The 22,362-nt window shown below is 28.9% G+C and overlaps 4 protein-coding genes and 1 pseudogene across 5 annotated transcripts; 3 read left to right on the top strand and 2 right to left on the bottom strand.

The window, feature by feature from the left end:
- Window positions 1-3,795: 3,795 nt before the first annotated feature.
- Window positions 3,796-5,135, top strand: LOC114192347 (putative xyloglucan endotransglucosylase/hydrolase protein 10). Its single transcript, XM_028082042.2, has 4 exons — window positions 3,796-4,027; window positions 4,118-4,218; window positions 4,309-4,502; window positions 4,592-5,135. The coding sequence occupies exons 1-4, from the start codon at window positions 3,838-3,840 to the stop codon at window positions 4,992-4,994; spliced, it is 888 nt and encodes a 295-aa protein (XP_027937843.1). The 5' UTR covers window positions 3,796-3,837; the 3' UTR covers window positions 4,995-5,135.
- A 3,085-nt stretch (window positions 5,136-8,220) lies between these two features.
- LOC114192705 (putative xyloglucan endotransglucosylase/hydrolase protein 10) lies at window positions 8,221-9,533 on the top strand. The gene is made up of 4 exons (XM_028082491.2): window positions 8,221-8,430; window positions 8,521-8,621; window positions 8,708-8,901; window positions 8,987-9,533. Exons 1-4 carry the CDS (start codon window positions 8,241-8,243, stop codon window positions 9,384-9,386), a joined length of 885 nt encoding a protein of 294 aa, XP_027938292.1. The 5' UTR covers window positions 8,221-8,240; the 3' UTR covers window positions 9,387-9,533.
- Window positions 9,534-14,102: 4,569 nt separating this feature from the next.
- LOC114190458 (uncharacterized) lies at window positions 14,103-16,378 on the top strand. Its single transcript, XM_028079351.2, has 5 exons — window positions 14,103-14,315; window positions 14,403-14,507; window positions 15,401-15,471; window positions 15,599-15,661; window positions 15,777-16,378. Exons 1-5 carry the CDS (start codon window positions 14,249-14,251, stop codon window positions 16,092-16,094), a joined length of 624 nt encoding a protein of 207 aa, XP_027935152.1. The 5' UTR covers window positions 14,103-14,248; the 3' UTR covers window positions 16,095-16,378.
- Window positions 16,379-17,831: 1,453 nt separating this feature from the next.
- Window positions 17,832-18,557, bottom strand: LOC146884895 (cysteine-rich receptor-like protein kinase 44). Its single transcript, XM_085675499.1, has 2 exons — window positions 18,417-18,557; window positions 17,832-18,325 (listed from the first exon to the last, which is right to left on the bottom strand). The coding sequence occupies exons 1-2, from the start codon at window positions 18,555-18,557 to the stop codon at window positions 17,969-17,971; spliced, it is 498 nt and encodes a 165-aa protein (XP_085531625.1). The 3' UTR covers window positions 17,832-17,968.
- A 128-nt stretch (window positions 18,558-18,685) lies between these two features.
- LOC114191428 (cysteine-rich receptor-like protein kinase 29) lies at window positions 18,686-21,741 on the bottom strand (annotated as a pseudogene). Its single transcript, XR_014996504.1, has 5 exons — window positions 20,931-21,741; window positions 19,598-19,708; window positions 19,349-19,448; window positions 19,047-19,257; window positions 18,686-18,924 (listed from the first exon to the last, which is right to left on the bottom strand). The product of XR_014996504.1 is annotated as a cysteine-rich receptor-like protein kinase 29 (transcript).
- Window positions 21,742-22,362: the final 621 nt, after the last annotated feature.

The raw sequence follows: 22,362 nt of genomic DNA, 5'->3' as shown, positions 1-22,362 counted from the left end.
TTTATTTTTCATATTTGAAAACTAGTGGAGAAGTAGCATAATTTGTATTTTAGACATAACGTAGACGATTAAGCAATTTTCTTTTTGTGAACTTTTAAGCATAATTTGGTCCAAGAATATAAATATATAGCTGTTGACAGACAAACAATTTTCTTGTGTAGAAGAGGCAAACAATTTTCAATAATTTATACAGGGTGGGGTTGACAGTTAGACCCCACATTTTAATTAATACTCATAAAGGTGTCTTCTTTCAGAAAATGTACAGCAAACTAAATGACCAACCCTTGTGATCTTTTTCACCCAATCAGCACTATGATTTTTTTTTTCTCAATTATGTTAAATATTTATTATTTACTCAAATATCACACATACGATTAAGATTTAGGATTCGGTGCCATAATTTTTGTTATATGCATAATCTGAGTTTTACCTTCATGATTCTTGTTTATGCTAGTTTGTCCCTTAATTATGTGTCGATCAGTGCAAACCGATCTTCGAATGTGTTCGATTTTGTCATATACCATTCGTCTCAGACTGTTTAACCGTTCCATTGTTCACCTTGGACCGTAGACTATACACGAATGTACTTTTAATTAAAATCTAAATACTATTAATTTTAAGTAAACATGCAATCATCATACCTTAGTTCTTAAATGTTTATGCCATATTTTTTAAAATTTACATTACAATTTTCTAATATCTTTTAACATATTTATTGCACAATTTTTATCTATCCACATTTTCATATCTAACAAATATAAAAAAAAAAATCACTTAATTGTTTAATCCATTTTTTCATTACTTGTTGAGGTTCAATTTTTTTCACTTACATAAATTATAAAAATTTATATATATATATATATATATATATATATATATTATTTTCACATTTACATTTACTTAATTTTTATTCTATTTAAAATTAAACAACTACTAATATTAGTTTTTAATTCAATAAAAAACACTAAATAATTACTTCTCTAAATATTCATTTTTTAGGAAATCATTTTTGCAATTATTTTTCTAATTAAGTAGTTATTAAATTAATTATTTTTATAAATTATTATTTGAGTTAAGTATAGTTTAGTTCCCAAACTTCAATGTAAACTTAGGATTCATCCCAAAAATTGATACATTTTGATACCAAAATTTTAAAAATTAAAAATTTGAATAGATATAATTATTTTATCCGATAACGTTAGTTTTTCTATGTTAGGTTTTTAAATGTGTGTTTCAAACTGACATTTGTATTTAAACATGTCAGATGATGCTAACAATTAAAACAGTAGCCTACAAGAAGATGATGTTAACAATTGAAACAGTAGCCTAAAAGATGTTTTACATGTTAAAAAGATCTCACACATTTTAAATAGTGAGATTATACCTATTTATTTTTAAAGTTTAAAGATAAAATTTTATCAAAATTTGACATAATTAATCCTTATTTTTTACGTAATAATAGTTTTTCAATAATAATTTCTTACTATATTTATCTTTTAAATCATTATTTTTTAACACATTTATTTTCCTCAAAAATTATTCCACAGTATAATTACCTTTTTAATTTTTAGTTTTCTAAATATTGCATATTTTTACACTTTTATCAAAAATATTTATTTTTAAAAGTAATATTTTTTTTACTTTAAATTTTTTTCAATCCCTTCTTTATATTTGAATGATAAAGAAAAGCTTCAACTCAAAATTTGATTCCATTAAACCGAATTTCAGCTAATTTGCTTACACATAATTATATTCAAATTTGTACTATCTTCTAGAAACCGAATTTTGAACGGCAAAAGTGATGTATACTATTTATATAAATATTTGGAAAGAAATATATACAATTTGAAGGAAAATTTTGTAATAATCGTAGGTTTATCATAAACTGCTTAGGTTGTGGTGTGAAAAGATTCAAAATAGTTATATTTACCTAAAAATGATTTTTTTTCTGAACCGATTAGTTTCAAAAAATAAAATATATCGTAATGAAAGTCTACAAATATGAGGCCAACCGAGATATTAAGTTCACTGGTTTGCAAAAGTCTGGTTCGTATAACCTGCATCTCGCGCGGGTTGGTCCACACAAAAAAAAAATTGTACTTGTGTAAATTGATTAATTTTTTTTTCTGAATTTTTGCATGAACATTCCAAATTCTTGTAAGAGTAGAAAAGACAAATGTTATGTATTTTTGAATGTGCTAAAATTTAAAAAATACATCGTGTATGTCAAAGTACAAATATAAATATGATGAAAATGTTGAATTTTCAATTTATCATTCAACTCTCCAAAGACTTTGTTTAATTTGGTGAACTTATTAAAGTTTCTCAATTTATTGAACATCAAAAGTTTTATCATAAGAATATTTAAAAAAAAAAAGGCCGATCCATGGGCTCGTAGGCCATAACATATGCGGGGTAGACTAGACTTTTCAGCCCGCATTTTTAACACAGGACGGGCCAATCTGGCTCACATTTTACAGGCCAAATACAGGACGGACCGACCCACGTTGTCACGCCTACTTCTCCCAAAGAACATTTAAAAAAATAAAAAAATAAAAATTATTTTTTACGTAACTTATAGTTTACTTATTTACAAGTTAATTTGTAGAAAAATATATTTTTAACTCAGATATAAATTAATTTTAACTTATGTAAACTTTAACTTTGTGTATCTTTTTAATTTTGTTTTTGGAAAATGATTTTTTGACAACTTTCTCTTATAATCTTAGGTGTCATTTTTTAAATGGTTTTCAATTTTTTCTTTTTCTCATTCTCAATATTCCAAAAACAATTAGAATATGACACCTCTCATGTTGTAAAAGAAAGTTGTCAAAATTTAGTAGTCAAAATATCATTGTTTTTTTTTTTATAAAACTCGTCTAAACACGTTGGAATAGTTAATGGAATTGTTTGTCTTAAGTGCCATTCAATTTCTGATTTTACATTTAATCCACTGTATCTTAAAGTAAACTATAGTTCCGTCTATAGATGCTGATATTAAAAAGAAAAAAATAGTTCCCACACTATATATAGATATCCCCATCTACTTTTTTGTGAATATAATTTTTTTGCTTTTTGAGGAAATTCTTTGTGAATACTTATTCATAGGCAACGAATAAAAAATGTAGATACGAGTTTTAGTATAACTAACACAATAATGTGCCCTACAAGGGAAGGGAAGGAATAAACCTTATGAGAAGCCCATGGAAAAAAATGGAAGCTTTAAAACCAAGTTATCTTAAGAGAGAAAATCTAAGGAGGCAAGAAAGCAAATGTGTCGTCAGGTTCTGATTTCCGTAAACTTTCTACAGAGAAAAAGAGGTAAAAGGCCTTGCTTGAGCAAGCACAAGTGTGTATCCAAAGACTGGTACATATTTTATTTATTATCCTTCTTCTGATCAATGCCATCAAAATAAGTTTCGTTGCCGCAAGTTATGTTGGATGTGGATTTTTTGGAAAGAAACTCTAGAATTCATCTTACAAACTGTTCTTTGTTAGCAGGCAACTAATTAAACATGTTTGGTTCATAACACTGGAGACAGCAACTACGAGATTCTCTCAAATATGTCAAAAGAACTTCACTTGATTATTCAATGCTAACGACATGATAATTCCAAAATGGAGGTTACAGTAGTCATTTACTAATAATGTAAACCTTAACGAATCCAGGTACTCTCATCAACGAAGATTCTGACAGCTAAAGATTCCTTTACTTCTTTCTAAAGATATTCTTAATTTAACAGAACTGTCGTTGTCCTTCCCATGCAATACCTATATATGCCTCATCAATTATCATTTGCAAGTTAGAGCCCTCAGACATATTCATTCACAGGAACCATGAAAAACTTCCACACGGCGCTTATCTTCTTCATCGGGTTTGTTTCCTTCAGTCTGTTTCAAGATTCAGCTGCATCTGTTGTTTCAACAGGAGACTTCAACAAGGACTTCTTTGTGATATGGTCTCCCACCCATGTGAACACATCCGCGGATGGACACACAAGGAGCTTGAAACTGGACCAAGAATCTGGTACTAACTCTAAACTTTAATTTAACTACCTGCAATATCGAAACCAAGTACCCTTTCTTAGTTTTGAGTTTGGGTTAATTCTTGTTGCAGGAGCTGGTTTTGCTTCAAACCAGATGTTTTTATTCGGGCAAATTGACATGCAAATCAAACTGGTGCCAGGTGATTCTGCAGGCACTGTCCTGGCCTATTATGTAAGCAACCCTTTTTACCCTTGTTTTTTCTGATTGCTAATTTGAATCATAAAAGTATACTAATTTAAGTTTGAGAAAAAAATATCACAGCTTACCTCTGATCAACCTAATCGAGATGAGATAGACTTTGAGTTTCTCGGCAATGTCTCCGGGCAGCCATATATTCTACAAACAAATATTTTCGCAGATGGAACAGACAACCGAGAGGAGAGAATTTATCTGTGGTTTGATCCAACAAAGGACTTCCATACTTATTCAGTGCTGTGGAATATGCACCAGATTGTGTAAGCCATGTTCTACAATCAATTTGAATGGCATGATTGTGTTTCCAAAGGGTTAGTTGAAATGCAAAAGATGAGTTTTTGTTTTGCAGTTTAATGGTGGATATGATTCCCGTGAGAGTTTACAGAAACCATGCAGAGAAGGGTGTTCCATTTCCTAGATGGCAGCCAATGAGTTTGAAAGCCACTCTGTGGAATGGTGATAACTGGGCTACAAGAGGTGGGGAAGATAAGATTGATTGGAGAAAGGGTCCCTTCATAGCTTCATTCAGAAATTACAAGATTGATGGCTGTGTATGGAAAGGGAACCCAAGGTTTTGCAGAGCAGCTAGCCCTGGCAATTGGTGGAACCAAAACAGCTCTAGCACACTCACATCTGCACAAAGAAGGTGGTTCAAATGGGTCAGGAAATACCACATGATTTATGATTACTGCCAAGACACTCAGAGGTTCCAAAACAATCTTCCAAGGGAATGTTCTCTTCCCAAATATTGATCACAAACGAGGATGTTTTAAAAGCTTTTAGCTTCAGATGTGTTCTTGCTGTTGCTCTCAAGTTTAATGCTAATTAGTTGAAAGCTAGCTTTCATATAAACTTGAGAACAAATACTAAATATATTAATAATTTTAGATAAATTTGATTTTAATATAAATTTTTATATAATATTAAAGGATTTGAGCTTATAAAATATACTAGTAATAATAATACATTTAATTTTAAAAAATATGCTAAAACTTCAAAAAAAAAAAACTGTACAAAACCCTAACTTTATCACCAAATATTTTTTTTTTTAAATAGTTTTAATGGTTCCCATAACTAAATTGGCATGTTAACCGAAGTATATTGGTAGTATGGGTTACTTAATTTACCGATATATTATTTTTAAACAAGATAGATCAACATGTCAATTCTAAGTTATTTCATCACGAGTAATTATTTTATTTATTAAATATCACTTATGAAAAAAATCTTAATCTTAATCTTGTATTTGAAATGTTAGTCTAATTCATCTCTGGAAAAGTATTAATCCAGTAGTAAAATCTCTAAAAAAGTAACTTTAAGTTTAATTTAATTGCCTATTAAAATAACTACATTTTCTCACATACTCTATTAATATTTGAAATAAAAATTAGTTCCTATTTAGTATCATTAAAATAATTTTAAAAATTGAATTTAGTTGTTTTAACTTTTTTTTCATATTTTAGAAAAAGAAAAAAAAAGTAAAATACAGTGGTAAGCTGAAACGTAAAACCACGTCGTTAAGGTATTTGTGCCACCCACAAACAGCTCAAGGCCAAGCCCAATATAGAGCCCAATTAAATAATGGCTATTGCTTTTTGCACCCTTATTTTCTGTCTGCACCCTTTCTTTCTTAGGTTTCGATCTTTCTTCAATGGAATTTGCTTCCTTAGGTCGCAAAGAGCATAATTAGATTCCGTAACATATATAATTCTAAATTTATATATCACTTTACTAATTAATTAATCACCATTAATAATTGCATCAAAATAGTATAAGGAATAAATATATAAAACCGTAACTTTAACTTTCGAAAAAATCAATTTATTATAATATTATATTATTATATGATGGGAGTTACTCCCAGATTCAGTTTTCTACCATCAAAATGAATAGAAAAAATACCGAAATCGAAAACCTTTTTCAGTTTAAAAAATATAATAATATTTTTTGCTTCAACGGTTTTTATTTGATGGAAGTCAACTTGCTGAGTAACAATTTTCCGTAGCATTCAATAATGTTAATGTCCATATATAACGTTCAGTTATATCTAATGCAAAGCACAATTCAATGTATATGTCACAGATTAGAAAAAAACTCGTATCACCCACACAGTCCCACTGTTGTGGCATGGACAACCAAGTTTATACATTAATCCAAAAATGAACAAAGTCTAATTTTGAAACCTTTACCAATACAAGGAATTAGAACAAAGCTATGAAGCTTGACAGTTTCGTCTCAGCTTTAACTATACATTTATCAATGTTCAATTTCCGAAACCAGTTAAACAATCACCATGAAAGTTTTCCATGGTTTTATTACAGTCAAATATAACATCATTTAATCACAATTAAATATTATGATTTCAAAAATCAATAATAAACAGCAGCAAACATTAACCAAAATGACTTACTCCAATGGAAGATTACAACTCATATTCATAACATGTACAACCGGAATATTGAATCTATATTCGTTAAAATTATGTATACTAGATATAAGGAGACAAAAATTAAAGAAAAATATCTTATATTGGTTTTGAGAATTTTTCTCTTCGAATATATTAATGTCTTACGTTTATTTACACTAAGAATGACCTTTCTTGTGTCAACCATTTATCTGTAAGAAAAAAATAACTTCAACATTATGATTCAAAAAGAGAAATTAATTTTAAAATTGTTCATTTTTTTTTCTCTAATGCAGAGTCAAGGTGTTTATTTTTGTTTCATCTCATGACAAATAGTAAAACCCACGTAGTTTTATTTTTGTTTTTATTTTGAAACTTCTACCTAGTACTGTTGATTTTAAGTAACAAATAAGATATTTTTATTAATCATATTAATAAAAATATATATTTGCTTACCAATCTAATCGACAGAGTCTTACCCAATTAATTTATAGATTTTCAGATTTTATATTAATTATACTTTTGGAGTTAGAAAAAATATAATAATATTTCACTTAAAAAGTATTAATTAATTAAAATTAAACTCTTTAATTTAATTAATAATATTTTTCTGTCCATCAAAGATGAAAATACTCATTAATGTGTGACCACATAAGATCATTATTAAACCCGTAATAAAGTAACTCATTAATTTATTAATCAAGGTTGACGTCTAGTAACATTTTTTAATGGTAGTATAATATGGATTATTTTTTCCTTTTAGAACCAAATGAAGATTTATATAATATTTCCTTTCATCATTATCGCTCTATGTTAACTCTAGAATATGATATAATTATCAAATTTCATAAGTTAACATATGATAAATGACTTGGAAAATTCCTTCCTTCTTTCATTCTTAAATTCATGTCCAAAATTTTTTATTTATGTAGAGCTCAACCTCATTAACAAGAGTTGATGAATTCTTTCTTGATTAATTATTAATTCCACAAGAATTTAATCATACCCGATAATCATTTAACTAATATCACAAAAAATTTCCAATATCAAAGTATAGAAAATAACTTTTAATTTCTATGATAATCTCAAATCTAAAAAAATTATATATTTTTTTAAAAGAATTTTTCATTGACATTGACAATTCAAATGTAATATTAACCGCTAGAAATTCTGCTTTAAGTTAGTTCAATGGTCATATGTCTGTTACAATTTATATGTATACTTTAAAAATAAAATGTTTTAATCTTTATTTTATAAAGACAACTACACATGTTTATTTATCTAGATTAATGATATTTTATCCTTAATAATCTTATGATAAAAAATAATTTAAATTAAAATTATATGAGACTCGATTTTCATTATTTTAATCTCTATTATAATAATAATAATAAGTCTCTTTAACTTTAATCGTATAAATTAAATAAATAATGCCAATGAAATAAATAATAATAAACATATAATTTTATTATTACTAAGTTAGTAGATTTGATACTGGGGATACCTCAAATCCAACCGCAATACCTATATATACATGGCTCATCGATTATCATTTACAAGTAAGAACCCTCAGACATATTCATTCACAGGAACCATGAAAAACTTCTACACGGCGCTTATCTTCTTCATCGGGTTTGTTTCCTTCAGTCTGTTTCAAGATTCAGCTGCATCTGTTGTTTCAACAGGAAACTTCAACAAGGACTTTTTTGTCATATGGTCTCCCAACCATGTGAACACATCCGCGGATGGACGGACAAGGAGCTTGAAACTGGACCAAGAATCTGGTACTAACTCTAAACTTTAATTTAACTACCTGCAATAATAAAACCAAGTACCCTTTCTTAGTTTTGAGTTTGGTTTAATTCTTGTTGCAGGAACTGGTTTTTCTTCAAACCAGATGTTTTTATTTGGGCAAAATGACATGCAAATCAAACTAGTGCCAGGTGATTCTGCAGGCACCGTCGTAGCCTATTATGTAAGCAACCCTTTACCCTTTTTTTCCGAGTGCTGATCTGAATCATAAAAGCATACTGATTTAAGTTTGACAATAAAATATCACAGCTTACCTCTGATCAACCAAAGCGAGATGAGGTAGACTTTGAGTTTCTTGGCAATGTCGCCGGACAGCCATATATTCTACAAACAAATGTTTTCGCTGATGGAACAGGCGAGCGAGAGGAGAGAATTCATCTGTGGTTTGATCCAACAAAGAACTTTCATACTTATTCAGTGTTGTGGAATATAAACCAGATTGTGTAAGCCATCTTGTACGATCAATGTTTAACCTGTTCAATCAGTTTGTATGTCATGTCAGCTTAAAAATGAGTTTTTGTTTTTCAGTTTTATGGTGGATACGATTCCGGTAAGAGTTTACAGAAACCATGCGGACAAGGGTGTTCCATTTCCTATGTGGCAGCCAATGAGTTTGAAAAGTACTCTGTGGAATGGTACCTGGGCAACACGAGGTGGACAAGATAAGATTGATTGGACAAAGGGTCCCTTCGTAGCTTCATTCAGAAATTACAAGATCGATGCTTGTGTATGGAAAGGGGACCCAAAGATTTGCAGTGCAGCTGGCCCTGGCAATTGGTGGAACCAAAACAGATTTAGCACACTCACACCTGCACAAATAAGGTTGTTCAAATGGGTGAGGAAGAACTACATGATTTATGATTACTGCCAAGACACTCAGAGGTTCCACAACAATCTTCCAAGGGAATGTTCTCTTCCCAGATATTGATCACAAACGAGGATGTTTTAAAAGCTTTTAGCTTCAGATGTGTTCTTGCTGTTGCTCTCCAGTTTAATGCTAGTTAGTTAAAAGCTGGCTTTCATATGCCCTGTATTCTTACAAGATTAGATTAGAATGGTGAAACACCAAATCTTTATTTCAACCTTAATAAAAATGAATAAGATGTTGAGATTTTAAAACTATATTCTACTGTACAAAAAAGATAAAATTAAAACACTAATTAAGAGTTTATCAAATTTTCAAATTAATTAAGAATTAAGATTTTATTGTTTGAATTCTAATAAATTTATATAGGCTTAAATACATCATTTACGAAAATCGAGACGAACAATGTATTTAAGTGATTTATATACTAAGAATTTAAAATATTTTAAAAATATTTATCATATTATTATCTATTAAGAAAAAAAAATATTAATAAAATTACTACATTACCTGTTTCTTTCTATTAACATGTATATACAATTATAACTATTTGATCATTTCCATATTTTATATTTTTGTATTATCTACCTTTTTTGAATAAAATAAAAAATTTAATTTTATTAAATTTTTTATTTACTTCACTTTTCTCTCTTCAATAACTATTTTCTTTATATAACATTTATATAACACAAACAATTCCTCATTTTCCAAATTATATAAAAAGGTTTAGTTTTAATAATTAATAACTATTTTATTATATAAAAATTACATATCCAAAAAACTATAAAAAATAGTAAAATATTCATAAAAAATATATTTATGATATTTTCTTTATAAAAAATATAATTATGGAACTATTATATTTAATCAAAAATTATTTAATAGATTAAATATGTTTTTTTATCTTTATATATTTTTTAAATACATGTTGTAAAATATATTTTATAAATAAATTTAAAACCCTTTAATATTTTAATTATAAATTTTTTTATTACTGATTTGTATTTTCATATATATATAGTAGTAAATTATGTTTTTTATATAGTTTAATTTATACAAAATTTAATTTCAATAATTAATAAATATTTTAAAACTACATATAAAAAAGTTACTATAAAAGAACTTAACAAAATAGTAGTTTAATTTAAAAATCATTTAAAAAAATCTGAATTCTATTAATTTTTTTTATTTTTTATTTACTTAATTTTTCTCTCTTCAATAACTATGTAGCCTAAACACTCTCTTATTTCCTAAGTTATATAAAAAGATTTAATTTTAATAATTATTAACTATTTTATTATATCAAAATTACATATCCAAAAAACTATAAAAAATAGAAAAATATTCATACAAAATATATTTATGAGATTTTTTTCATAAAAAAATATAATTGTAACTTTATTATATTTAATCAGTAATTATTTAATACATTAAATATGTTTTTATCTTCATATGATTTTTAAATATATGTTGTAAAATATATTTTATAAATAAATTTAAAACCCTTTAATGTTTTATTTATAATTTTTTTATTACTGTTTTGTATTTGCATACATAGTAATAGACTATGTTTGTTTTTATTTTTGTTTAATTTATACAAAGTTTAATTTCAATAATTAATAAATATTTTAAAACTACATATCCAAAAAATTACTATAAAAGAATTTAATAAAATAGTATTTTAATTTAAGAAATTATTTAAAAAAGAAATTCGTTTTTGTTTTTATTTATTATTATTTATTTCAACATCAAAAACACATATAATTACTATAATAATTTTAATATTTATTGGATTGTATTTATCTTTTATATAGTTTAATTTATTAAAAAAAATATTTCAAGAGCTAATAATTATTTTATTATGTGAAATAGTAGTTTAATTTTTTTTAAATCATTTAAAAATAAATAATTTTTTATGATGCTTATTGGATAAATAATTTAATTAAAAATATATCACAATTTCAAATAGTTAACTTTTTACTTTTATTTTTTAAAATAACATTATTTCAAAAAATAATATATTTTCTCTTTTATCCATTTATTTTTTTATTTAATATATTATAAACAATATTTTTCACACTTTTTCTTTTAAATAACTTATCATTTTATCTTTTAAACAATGTCAATTATATTTAATACTTTAATTGAAATTATAATAACAATAAATATATTTAAAAATATACTGAACAATCAAATTTTGATACTTAAATAAAAATAACAAATTGATAGTTATTTTTAATTTTGCAAAATTTTATTAAACAAAATAGTAATTTCTTATATATAAGACGAGTTTATTCATAAGTTGATTAGATAAATCATACGAGTTTATGCATACACATTAGATAATTATATCCATGTTTTAATTATAAAAGTCTTGTAATACACATATGACCGGTTTATCCATATAATAATTAAATAAGTCTAAAAATAAACATTAGGTAAACATGTTCATATACTAACTAGAATAGTATGATAAACACATATTAAACAAACTTGTTGATACACAGATAAGATGAGTTTATCAATATACATTAGACCAGTCTTTTCATGCACTAAATTGTAATTTTAATCAGTCTACTTTACATATTTATGCATAGTCTATCATTTCTGTATTTTTAAAGAATTTACTTTATATTTTATACGCATGCTTTCTCATTTATATTTTTATAAAATCTATCATTTACATTTTTTTTACATACATATTGACTTTCTAAGTGTGTAAATATTTTTTGTGAGGATTTTATTCTATACTTATTTATAAATTTAAAAATAATTTATTATTTATTTTATTGACCTTTAAATTCTTCTTAATATAATATATATTTACTACCATTAAAAAAACACAAGAATAAATATCTACATATGGGTAGGCACAAATTTAAAACTAATTTATGCTAAAAGTATCAACATAGATGAGTTTATAAGTTCTCGCTAAACACGTGAAAAGAAGTTTAATTTCTTAATTTATGTAACTGTTCTAAATCGAAAATCGTAAGTAACAAGTATGGATTATATTAATAATTTTAGCTAAACTTGATTTGAATCTATTTTTTTATAGGTTAAAATACTCTTTTGGTCCATGTTTTTGTTGAAAAATCTTAAATAGGTCTTAAGAATTTTTTTAGTCTCAATTAGGTTCATATTTTTGAAAATGTGTAACAATTAGGTCCATTCCGTTAGTATGAGGGTAACGATGTTAAGAATGTGCCACGTGTTAGCTCCACATTTTTTTTTATTTTTGTTTTTGATTTTTTTTTGAATTTTTTTGAATTTTTTGAATTTTTTTTGAAAATTATTCATGCCACGTGGCACGTCAATATTGTGCCAAGTGTCAATTCAGTAGGGTGGCACGTGTCAAATCATTGTCTGAATCTTAATTTGGTCCATATATTTGTTATTTTTATTACATTTCAGTCCATTTTTAAAATTTTTTTTAAATATATTTATTTTAGCTTTTTACAAAATTATTTTAAATTTGTATATTTAAATTCATAAAATTGTTATTTTTAAATCAACTCTAACATTTGTATATAAATTATTTAAAACAATTTTGTAACAAGTTAAAATAAATATTTTAAAATTTTAAAACAAATATAAAATAAACTTAATATTATTAAAATGTTTAATAAAAATATCATTATTAAATTTATATAAAAGTTAAATTTGATATCAATTTGGAGATGATTAAATTAAAATAACAAATATATTGACCAAATTGAGATTCAAACAATGATTTGACATGTGTCACTTTTACTGACTTGATACGTGACACAATATTGACGTGACACGTGTCATGAATAATTTAAAAAAAAATAGAAAAATTCAAAAAAAAATTCAAAAAATTCAAAAAAATGTGGAGTTGACACGTCACATCCTTAACACACGTTAACCCCATACTAACAGAATAAGCCTAATTGTTACACATTTCAAAAATATGGACCTAATTGAGACTAAAAAAAATCTTAGGACCTATTTGAGATTTTTCAACAAAAAATGGACCATAGAAGTATTTTAACCTTTTTTATATTGATATTAAATGAATTGAGTTTAGAAAATATATTATTTACAATAATAAATGTATTTATTTTTTAAAAAAATACTAAAACTAAAAAAATATACAGTATTAAACCCAAACTTTAACACCAAATAATTTTTTTTTTTAAATATTTTTAATGGTTTCCATTACTAAATTGGCGTGTCTCCTGGTGGTTGGGTTACCTAATTTACCGCTCTATTTTTTTCAAACAAGATACCTCAACATGTCAGTTCTAAGTTATTTCATCACGAGTAATTATTTGTATTAAATATCACTTATGATAAACTCTTAATCTTAATCTTGTATCTGGAATGTTAATCTAATTCATCTCTAGAAAAAGTCTTAATCCAGTAGTATAGTCTCTAAAAAAGTAACTTTAAGTTTAATTTAATTGCCTATTAAAATAACAGCATTTTCTCAAAGAATCTATTAATATTTGCAATAAAAATTAGTTCCTATTTAGTATCAATTAAATAGTTTTAAAAATTGAATTTAATTGTTTTATTATTATTTTTTTTCATATTTTAGAAACAAAAAATTTGAAATAAAGTGGTAAGCTGAAACGTAAAACGACGTCGTCAAGGTATTTGTGCCACCCACAAACTACTCAAGGCCAAGTCCAAAACAGATCGCAATTAAATTAAGATTATTGCTTCCTGCACCCCTTATTTTCCTTATTGGTTTTTAATTTTACCCTAATTGGACATGCAAGCCCACAACAAAGTTCCCTTCCCAGAGGAGAAATCCACATTGTTATGCCAATTCTTTTTTCAAGTATCATAATTCGCGTAACCTAAGTGTGTAGTTCCTGAAACAACGTCTGCATTGGCTTGCTTCCTTGAACGCTGTCCGTAACCGTCAGGGACATTGAGAAAGGTGACAACAAGATATGGCAGAGAGAAGAAGCAAAGAGCTTTTGCAGTTGGAGCATAAGGGCACGCCCCTTTCTTCCTTAGGTCTCTATCTTTTTCTTCAATGGAATTTGCTTCCTTATTTTCCCTTTTCTTGGGCACTCACGATGAATTTGCCGTTTGTTTGTGCAGAATCCGCTCTTCTTCTAAGTGGCAGTAAAAGAGAAGCAGACGCTCCAACTCGGAAACTCCCCTCTCATGGCACTCCCCTCACTGCTCCACTTCCCCCAAGCCAACGTAGTGTTTCAAATTCATCCCAACTCTTTAAATTTTACATGTTTTTGTTAAGGCATGCCTCAAACAATGGTTAATCACTCCAAAGTCGAAGTTTGTTATGGATGCTACTTCTTTAATCTGCTTATGTTTCTTTTTCGTAACTTTAGCAAGTTAACTGATGACTGAGATACGTCTCTATGCCTAGAGTCTACCAATATAATACCTCTCATACTGTACACAAAACCCTTTCAACTACTTCAGAATCAATAGATTTAATTAATAGTATTAAATTTGTCAATTATTTTGTATAATCTTTCTAGAATTACCCCGATTTCAGTTTTTGTTCCGACCTGGCCCAAGGGTAATGATCATGTATCTCCATGGAGAGTCTCTCCATTTGAGCCTTCAAGCCGAATGATACGGGTTTTATGCTTTTTAAGTGGTCTTTTTGTTGGGTACAATACAGGGAGGGCAATTGCAAGGATTCTAAGGCTCATGTTAGTGAGAGGAAAGCTAAGAGGTGGCCAAGATTAGAGAAATAAATAGCACACGTTTATAGGCTAATGTGAAACATTTTCAGTCTCTTTGTCTGTGGGTGTTGGTGCCAATTGGGTTTTTTCTGTGTGTTCACGTTGGTTTTTGTATTGTCTTACAACTATTTTGTATATTATTGGTCTCTCGAGAAATTTACATCATTTAATTGCTAAACTTTTGGTTTGAAGGAAAACTAAACATATAGGTGACAGACAGAAAAAGTATAATGTTGTTTTTTACCTGAATAATATTTCGCTCTTCAATTGGGTTTATATTACACTGCTCTGTAATATTCTGCTTATAAGCATTGCACTGGTTACTTCCAGTATGTAGCACAACTCTAAGAAGAGGAAGTTATGAAATTTTGTTTGCTGATGCAGTTTTAGGGAAGGTTAAAGACTTCCTGGGAGTGATGTCAGAAGCAAATAAGCGGCTGGAACTTGATGCAAAGGTTAAATCTGGGTTTCTGATCGAATCCATTCTTTTCACTGTTTTTCAACTATTTTGTCTACTTTTTTATATATTTCATAGCTCTAAATATATACATACACACACATGTGTAAATATATAATCTGTAGGAACATCCAGAGAATTATGATATTGAAGAGCTAACTGGAAACGAATCTGAAGTTATTGAAATGGTCAGTGTCAGTCACATTCTATTTTCTCTCTTTTTACATCTAGGTCTGTATATATTACTGACTTGCAAATGATGAATTAAACTATTTATTTTTCTTTCATTTTCAATTCTTGCAGGATTTGATGCTTGGTGTCGCTGATCTTAAGACACCGGAGGCAGTGGCTGCTGCTGAATCTGCAATTTCCACTTGTCAGCCTGTGATTTCACTGGCTGCTGATGGTAGTGAAATAGATTCGGAGGATAGTGGTGCTGATGATGACAGTGAGGATGATGAAAATGAAAGCGGTGATAATTCTTGCAAAGATGGAATCGATGTTGAAAATGGAAATGGGTCAGTAATTAAAGAATCTATTTCTGGTAAGGATAATATTCATGAAAAACAAAAGGGAACTGGTAATTCCAAAAAACGTCCAAGGATTGTTGAGCTCTCGTGAGCCAAAAGGGTTTTTTGAGGATTAGATCCTCATGTTAGAACAATTTACTGAGATGATTTTGATCAGTTAAAATATGATATATTTCGATCTGGTTGGTGTGACCTATGCTGAATTGAAATATAACCATAGCCTCCCACACGCATGAGATGATACAGTGGGAAAAGCTTTCATTCTTCAAAATGTACAGTTCTCTATTTTTACGGCCTCAGCGCCAGGGACAATGCTTGGCATTATTGTAGAGTTCTCTATTTTTAAATTAATGAGTACTTGCTTGCATTATCTAAGTTACGTTCTTGTTAATTTTTCTTCCTCAGTGAATGAGAAAAGAAGACAACACAGAAGAAACAAAGCTCATATCACCACACGAGCTGTGATTAATAATAACAAATATCGTTGGAAATAGTAGTGTCAGTATTATTAATAAATTTTTATCAGTGATTTAATGGAAACTTATTTGTCCATTCTGTTGAAATTTATTTGTATTTAGAATATCGGTTCAAACTTATTTGTTCATTTTTTTCGTCCAAGAGAATATTACTTGGTGTAAGATTACGATGTACAACAAGCAATTGAGAATATTCATTGAGGTAAAAAATGCCCCGAGTAATGCCTGCAATGATTTTTAGACGTTTTTCCCAATCTAACCCTGATCTCTTGGTTTCATCTGCATACACAAACATGGCGTATATTACTAAGCCTATCCTACCTCAATTGAGGTTAGAGGTATGGTCCAATTAAACATACATTTAAATTGAATTTACAAAAAATGAAGCAATCAAGGCTTTTACTACGAACAAATTCAAGGACAAGTAGCCTTTCTATTTCTTCCATACAGAAATATGTGACTCTTACGAATAAAATAAAACAAAAAATGACAGTAAACTGGTACTTTGACAGATGTAGATAAAAATCAACACCACAGCAGCAATGACCGGCACAATACGAGTGATCATCGTCTGAAAACTTTTAAATAATAATTAATTGTCGTGACAAAAAATATGTTTAATGATCTATTTTCTAATTAGAGATAGACTATTTGATAGTAAAAAGTTTGGTAATTATTATTAGTGAACAATATAGATATTAATTTATAATATAAAATATTTTAGTTACTATTTATAGATTAATTATAATTTTTTTTAAATTATTTTTGTTACCAAAACTTTTTAATTCATAAATTAGTATCTAAAATGATTATTAAATTGACTAATTATTTTTAATCATTATAATTTATTATTATTTTAAGACAGATAATTAGTGGATGAATTAAAAATTACACCGGATAGGAAAGAATTTAACTCTCTTGTTAACTTATATGCCTTGGTGTTTAACTACAAGGATGATTTCAAGGACACAAGAAAGTACATTAAAACCTAATATATATATATATATATATATATATATATATATATATATATATATATATATATATATCATTTCTCTTTCATTTATAATGATTTGAAGTATTGATTATTTTATCATATTCATCCATCTCTCAATTTGACAATTTATTTCAAAATTGCAAATTTAAATAATTCTGTTACTTGGAAATTTAAGTTAATTTACTGAAAAAATGTAATTTTATCCTTTATGTGTCAGTAAATTTGTAACGTCATAACAATCTCACCTAAATTTAAACATTTATACAGGAAGGTCACTTCAATGCAAAGATGGTAGAGGGAGTTTATGTTTTTTTCTTCCTAAGATGGAGGAGGGAGTGCTTAGTTTAATGCTCTATAATCAATATTTAAAACTTTTTATTCAATAACATTTCTCTCTCAAAACATAACAAGAAAAAAACATTAAACAGCACCTTATACAACAAGCAACGAACATGTATGAACAATCAAACAAACTAAGGCAGTGATGAAAATCTAGTGAGGATATGGCTCAGTAATTGAAGCCTCATTGAGCGAATCTTGATCTGATCTATTGGTGGTTTCGTTTGATCTTGTTGTCCCTGAATTAATCTCCCATAACTGCATGTCTGCAAAGATTCCAGACTTAGCATTCCCATAAAATGCAGGTGCCGTTGGTACTTGCAGAGGTAGACCGAAAGAATGGCTAGTCAGCATGGCTACAACGGAAGCCATGGTGGGTCTGGCTGCTGCATTGTCTTGAACACACAGCAACCCAATATGGATGCATCTCATTATTTCACTTTCTGAACCATTGTTTAATGTAGCATCTACAATATCTCTTGCTCTTCCTTCGCTCCAACGTCGCCATGCCTGCATGCATCAATATTTTCACTTACGTAAGCTTCTCAAATTTCATACTTCCAACTCCAAACAACATAAACGTAACAAAATTCCGACTTACAATATGGCATAGATATCCTGTTTCCTCTCCATGTTGAATGCTACTGATTTTCTGGCCACTTACAATCTCAAGAATCAATACACCAAAGCTAAAAACATCTGACTTCTGCGAAAACTGTCCAATCAAATACTCAGGTGCCATATATCCACTGCATCAGAGTGTAGCATCAACAAAGCTTAGTTAAACAAAACCATTTTGCAATCAGCTTCGAATATAGAGCAGTTTTCAACTGCTAAACCTAAACATTAATAAGCTAGTTTTACTACTTACTACGTCCCAACAACTCTCTGTGTATCTTCATGAGTTTGGTCCACAACAAATAATCTTGCCAAGCCAAAATCTGCTATCTTAGGGTTCATCTCTTCGTCTAAGAGAATGTTACCTGCTTTGAGATCACGATGGATAATGCGCAATCGAGAATCTTGATGGAGGTAGAGAATACCTCGAGCAGTACCCGCAATGATTTTGAAGCGTGTATCCCAATCTAATTTCGCTCTCTTTGTTTCATCTTCATTTACACGAACAAGACATACATGAAACTTAAAGACTGTGTAATTGAGCTAATTGTCAAGCCATGACTGAAATAGCAGAGGTATGGTCCAATTAACCAGACATTGAAATTAGACCTACCAAATATGAAGTAATCAAGGCTTTTATTTGGAACAAATTCGTAAACAAGTAGCTTTTCTCTTCCTTCGATACAGAAACCAAGTAGTCTAACTAAATTTCGGTGCTGAAGTTTGGCCAATAAAAGCACCTCATTCTTGAATTCTGCATCTCCTTGTCTAGAATTAGCTGACAACCTTTTGACGGCAATCTCTTGTCCGTTGGGTAGCGTACCCTGAAAATATACCAGTTAGGAACGGCATGTTCTCTGCAAGTAGTGTATGTATACCATATTTTGAAGAAGTTATGGTTAGCAATTATGTTACCCTGTAAACAGCTCCAAATCCACCCTGTCCTAGTTTATTAGAATCAGAAAAGTCATTTGTAGCACCTTGTCATCATCATCATATACTTCTTCTTTTTGAGCTTCAACAAGGAACGATTTTAAAATAGTAAGTTTTCCATATGAGATGCAAGAGGAATATTAAGTTATGGTGTACTCTATTTAAATCGCTGCAATAATGCAGGACCATTAAATAGAAGACATGTCACCGTAAACCAGTGCTTCCACTTACTTTCAAACTTTTTCCATGACTTCCTCCGCTTAAATCGAATGTAGACAAAAACGGAAACAATTACAACAACTGTCACTGCTATAGCTATGACGATGATGGTTATGGTCTTTCCTGCACATATCAGAACCCTCAAAGGGACATATTTCACAGATTAAGAACATAAAACATGAACAAGTCCAATAACTAATTATTAAGGCCATAAAAACACGGATGTTAAGACTTGCTACTTCATAGATCTTAATTCCTAAAGAAAAAAAAAGTTTTAAATATTATGAAAACTTGAAACATTTATTGTTTCTTATACAGATGTAACATTTATTGTTTCTTTGTATCACGGAGAATGATATTTGGATATCTAATTTTTAAAACATGTGACCAATTTATCATATCTCTCAAATTTTCTTCTTATTGCATCGTATTAAACATAATTTCAAGGAAAAAGATATATGAACAGTCTCAACTTCCAACCAGCACATAAAATAATAATAAATGAAGACCCCATAAGGGTATATGGATAGGGTCACAAAAGGACAATAATAGATCGACAACCAAATTTTAGTAACTTTTTCTTACATCTTTTAATTGATTTAAAAATATATAAAAAATAAAAAATCACTTAAAAAATGACTTATCAAATTATAAAAAAAAAATATCAAAAATTTAGTTATGAAAAAAATCATTTTGTCTAACAAAATGAGGAGTTTGTGCATCGCCTCACACTCTAGTATCAATATATATATTTTCTCTCTCACTAGTTGTCTATTTGGCGGTCGATTATTTTGACTCTCTTACTATGTATCTAAGAGCACATGTAGGTGTAGAAATTATTTTGGGGTTTTATCGCACTGTTTTGTGGGTCCTTTTGTTTTGGGTTCTTACACATCTTAATTGACACGGTGAATCTTAAACAGTTCCAAGGATAGAACCTATTGAATAACAGTAATTGCCCAAAAGAACTTTGTTAAAAACTGTGATTTGGATGACTAAAGTATTGTTTTCCTTAAGATTTTTTCCCACAATTTAGCACTGATCTCTATTTTATTTATTTTTTCATATGAATATGGAAAACAAAACCCACAGAAAGATCCACATAATATGCAGAGCTTATTGCATAAAAGGTGTCTTTGTTGATTACCATATTGGGTGATCTCACGTTTTTTACCAACTCTGTTCACATATAGATATAAATGTTAAAACCAGCCGAAAACATTTTACCAAACTACTACAGTAGAGATGGAAGAAAAAAACGATTAAATTCTGTAACACAAGTAAAAGCTGGATGAATTTAGTTGAGTAGGAGAAATTGAATTAATTAAGATAGTATAAGTAGTACCTGGAGGTGGAGGTGGAGGTGATGGTACAAATGCTGGATCTCCATAGAACTTATAGGAAGTTTCGAACCTCATATGACAACTGGGTCTAACAACCCTACCACCTTTGCTGTCTTTACAACAATCCATTGGGATACGTTCAATGGACCGAGACAAGCAATCAGCGCACTCTGACTCTTCCAAGTCCGGTGTGCACTGAACTAGACCATATATGGGACCGTTAGAACCTGATGATATATTATCTGCAGCATACTTAACACGAGAGTCACCTGATGCAGCTCTGCGGGATAGGTTATACAGCAAGGTGTTGACATCTTCATTGAACTGATGCAAGTCCGTTGGGCTGTCCTCGTTATGAGCATAATACGTAGGTTTTCCAGTTTCATTAAGGCCGAATATATAGCGGTCTGAGTAGCGCAACATACACTTCTCATCCTCGTACCAACCAATTGCTTCCTTTCGGTTTGGACAAAGTTCAGTGAGATTGGCTCTGGAACCGTTCAGGCATGTGCGGCAGTTCTCTGGTTCAACGTCTCCTCTACACAGCCCAATGGCGTAAACTTTATCGGTGTTTTCGCCTTTTGTGAAATTGTAGAAACCGTAATCGATTTCTGTATTGGAAATGAGAGTGGACAAAAGGGTGTTGAGGTTGGTGTGGTAGGTGCTGTTGGCTGTGTAGTCTCCTCTATCGTTATCATGATCACAGAAGTAGTGGAAGTTTTGTGTATTGTTAGCTGCACTAACTTGAGATATAAAATTTGTTATCAAAAGACAATAGAGAAAGGAAAGTAGCCTTGGCGAAAGCTGAGCCATGTTGGATTATGGAATAAGAAAAAATGGGACGAGAGGAGCCTTTTTCAGATAAATAATCGGTGATTAGGTCGATGAAACTTCTTTGGTTGCTAACTCGTTCACGTATCATCATTGACGTTTTCAAATTCAGTTTGTGTTGTATTAGTCAAATGCAACACTTTCCATCAAATTTCAACAATTGATTGCTTACAATACAAGATCTCTAATATTTTGAACTAAATTAATATTTTTTTTTCATTTATATAATTATTTTTTTACTTAATTTTCATAAATTTACATAAATACATTATAATGTAAAAAAATTCTTAGAAATATTTTTTTAATAGGAAATAAAATTATTATTTTTATGTCTCCTAAAAAAATCAGTAAACTACTCTTAGAAAACAGAGGGATAAGTCGTAACAACGAACTTTTATAACACTTTAATATCGTCAACAGTATTATATTATACCCATCAAATAATAACTTTATTTTTCACTTTAATTTTGGAAAAGTTACACTATATTCCCTACTTTATATTTAAATGTAAGGTTAAATTATGCTTTGTTTTCCACTTTTGTTGAAAAATCTTAATTATGTCTCTTTTCTTTTATGTGACTAGATTTTATTTATATTTTAAGA

Source organism: Vigna unguiculata, chromosome 7 (assembly GCF_037176805.1).
Source record: "Vigna unguiculata cultivar grain cowpea cultivar isolate G323 ecotype 2 chromosome 7, ASM3717680v1, whole genome shotgun sequence".
NCBI lineage: Eukaryota > Viridiplantae > Streptophyta > Magnoliopsida > Fabales > Fabaceae > Vigna > Vigna unguiculata.
This window is presented reverse-complemented; position numbering and strand designations above follow the sequence as displayed.

Bases quoted from the DNA above. Each gene is read 5' to 3' on its own strand.
- LOC114192347 (XM_028082042.2), top strand. From the start codon at position 3,838: ATGAAAAACTTCCACACGGCGCTTATCTTCTTCATCGGGTTTGTTTCC. The intron at 4,028-4,117 runs GTACTAACTCTA...TTCTTGTTGCAG, and splicing joins GAAACTGGACCAAGAATCTG to GAGCTGGTTTTGCTTCAAAC. The intron at 4,503-4,591 runs GTAAGCCATGTT...TTTGTTTTGCAG, and splicing joins TGGAATATGCACCAGATTGT to TTTAATGGTGGATATGATTC.
- LOC146884895 (XM_085675499.1), bottom strand. From the start codon at position 18,557: ATGGCACCTGAGTATTTGATTGGACAGTTTTCGCAGAAGTCAGATGTT. The intron at 18,326-18,416 runs GTAAGTCGGAAT...TGATGCATGCAG, and splicing joins CAGGATATCTATGCCATATT to GCATGGCGACGTTGGAGCGA.
- LOC114192705 (XM_028082491.2), top strand. From the start codon at position 8,241: ATGAAAAACTTCTACACGGCGCTTATCTTCTTCATCGGGTTTGTTTCC. The intron at 8,431-8,520 runs GTACTAACTCTA...TTCTTGTTGCAG, and splicing joins GAAACTGGACCAAGAATCTG to GAACTGGTTTTTCTTCAAAC. The intron at 8,622-8,707 runs GTAAGCAACCCT...AAAATATCACAG, and splicing joins GCACCGTCGTAGCCTATTAT to CTTACCTCTGATCAACCAAA.
- LOC114190458 (XM_028079351.2), top strand. From the start codon at position 14,249: ATGGCAGAGAGAAGAAGCAAAGAGCTTTTGCAGTTGGAGCATAAGGGC. The intron at 14,316-14,402 runs GTCTCTATCTTT...TTGTTTGTGCAG, and splicing joins CACGCCCCTTTCTTCCTTAG to AATCCGCTCTTCTTCTAAGT. The intron at 15,472-15,598 runs GTTAAATCTGGG...TATAATCTGTAG, and splicing joins GGCTGGAACTTGATGCAAAG to GAACATCCAGAGAATTATGA.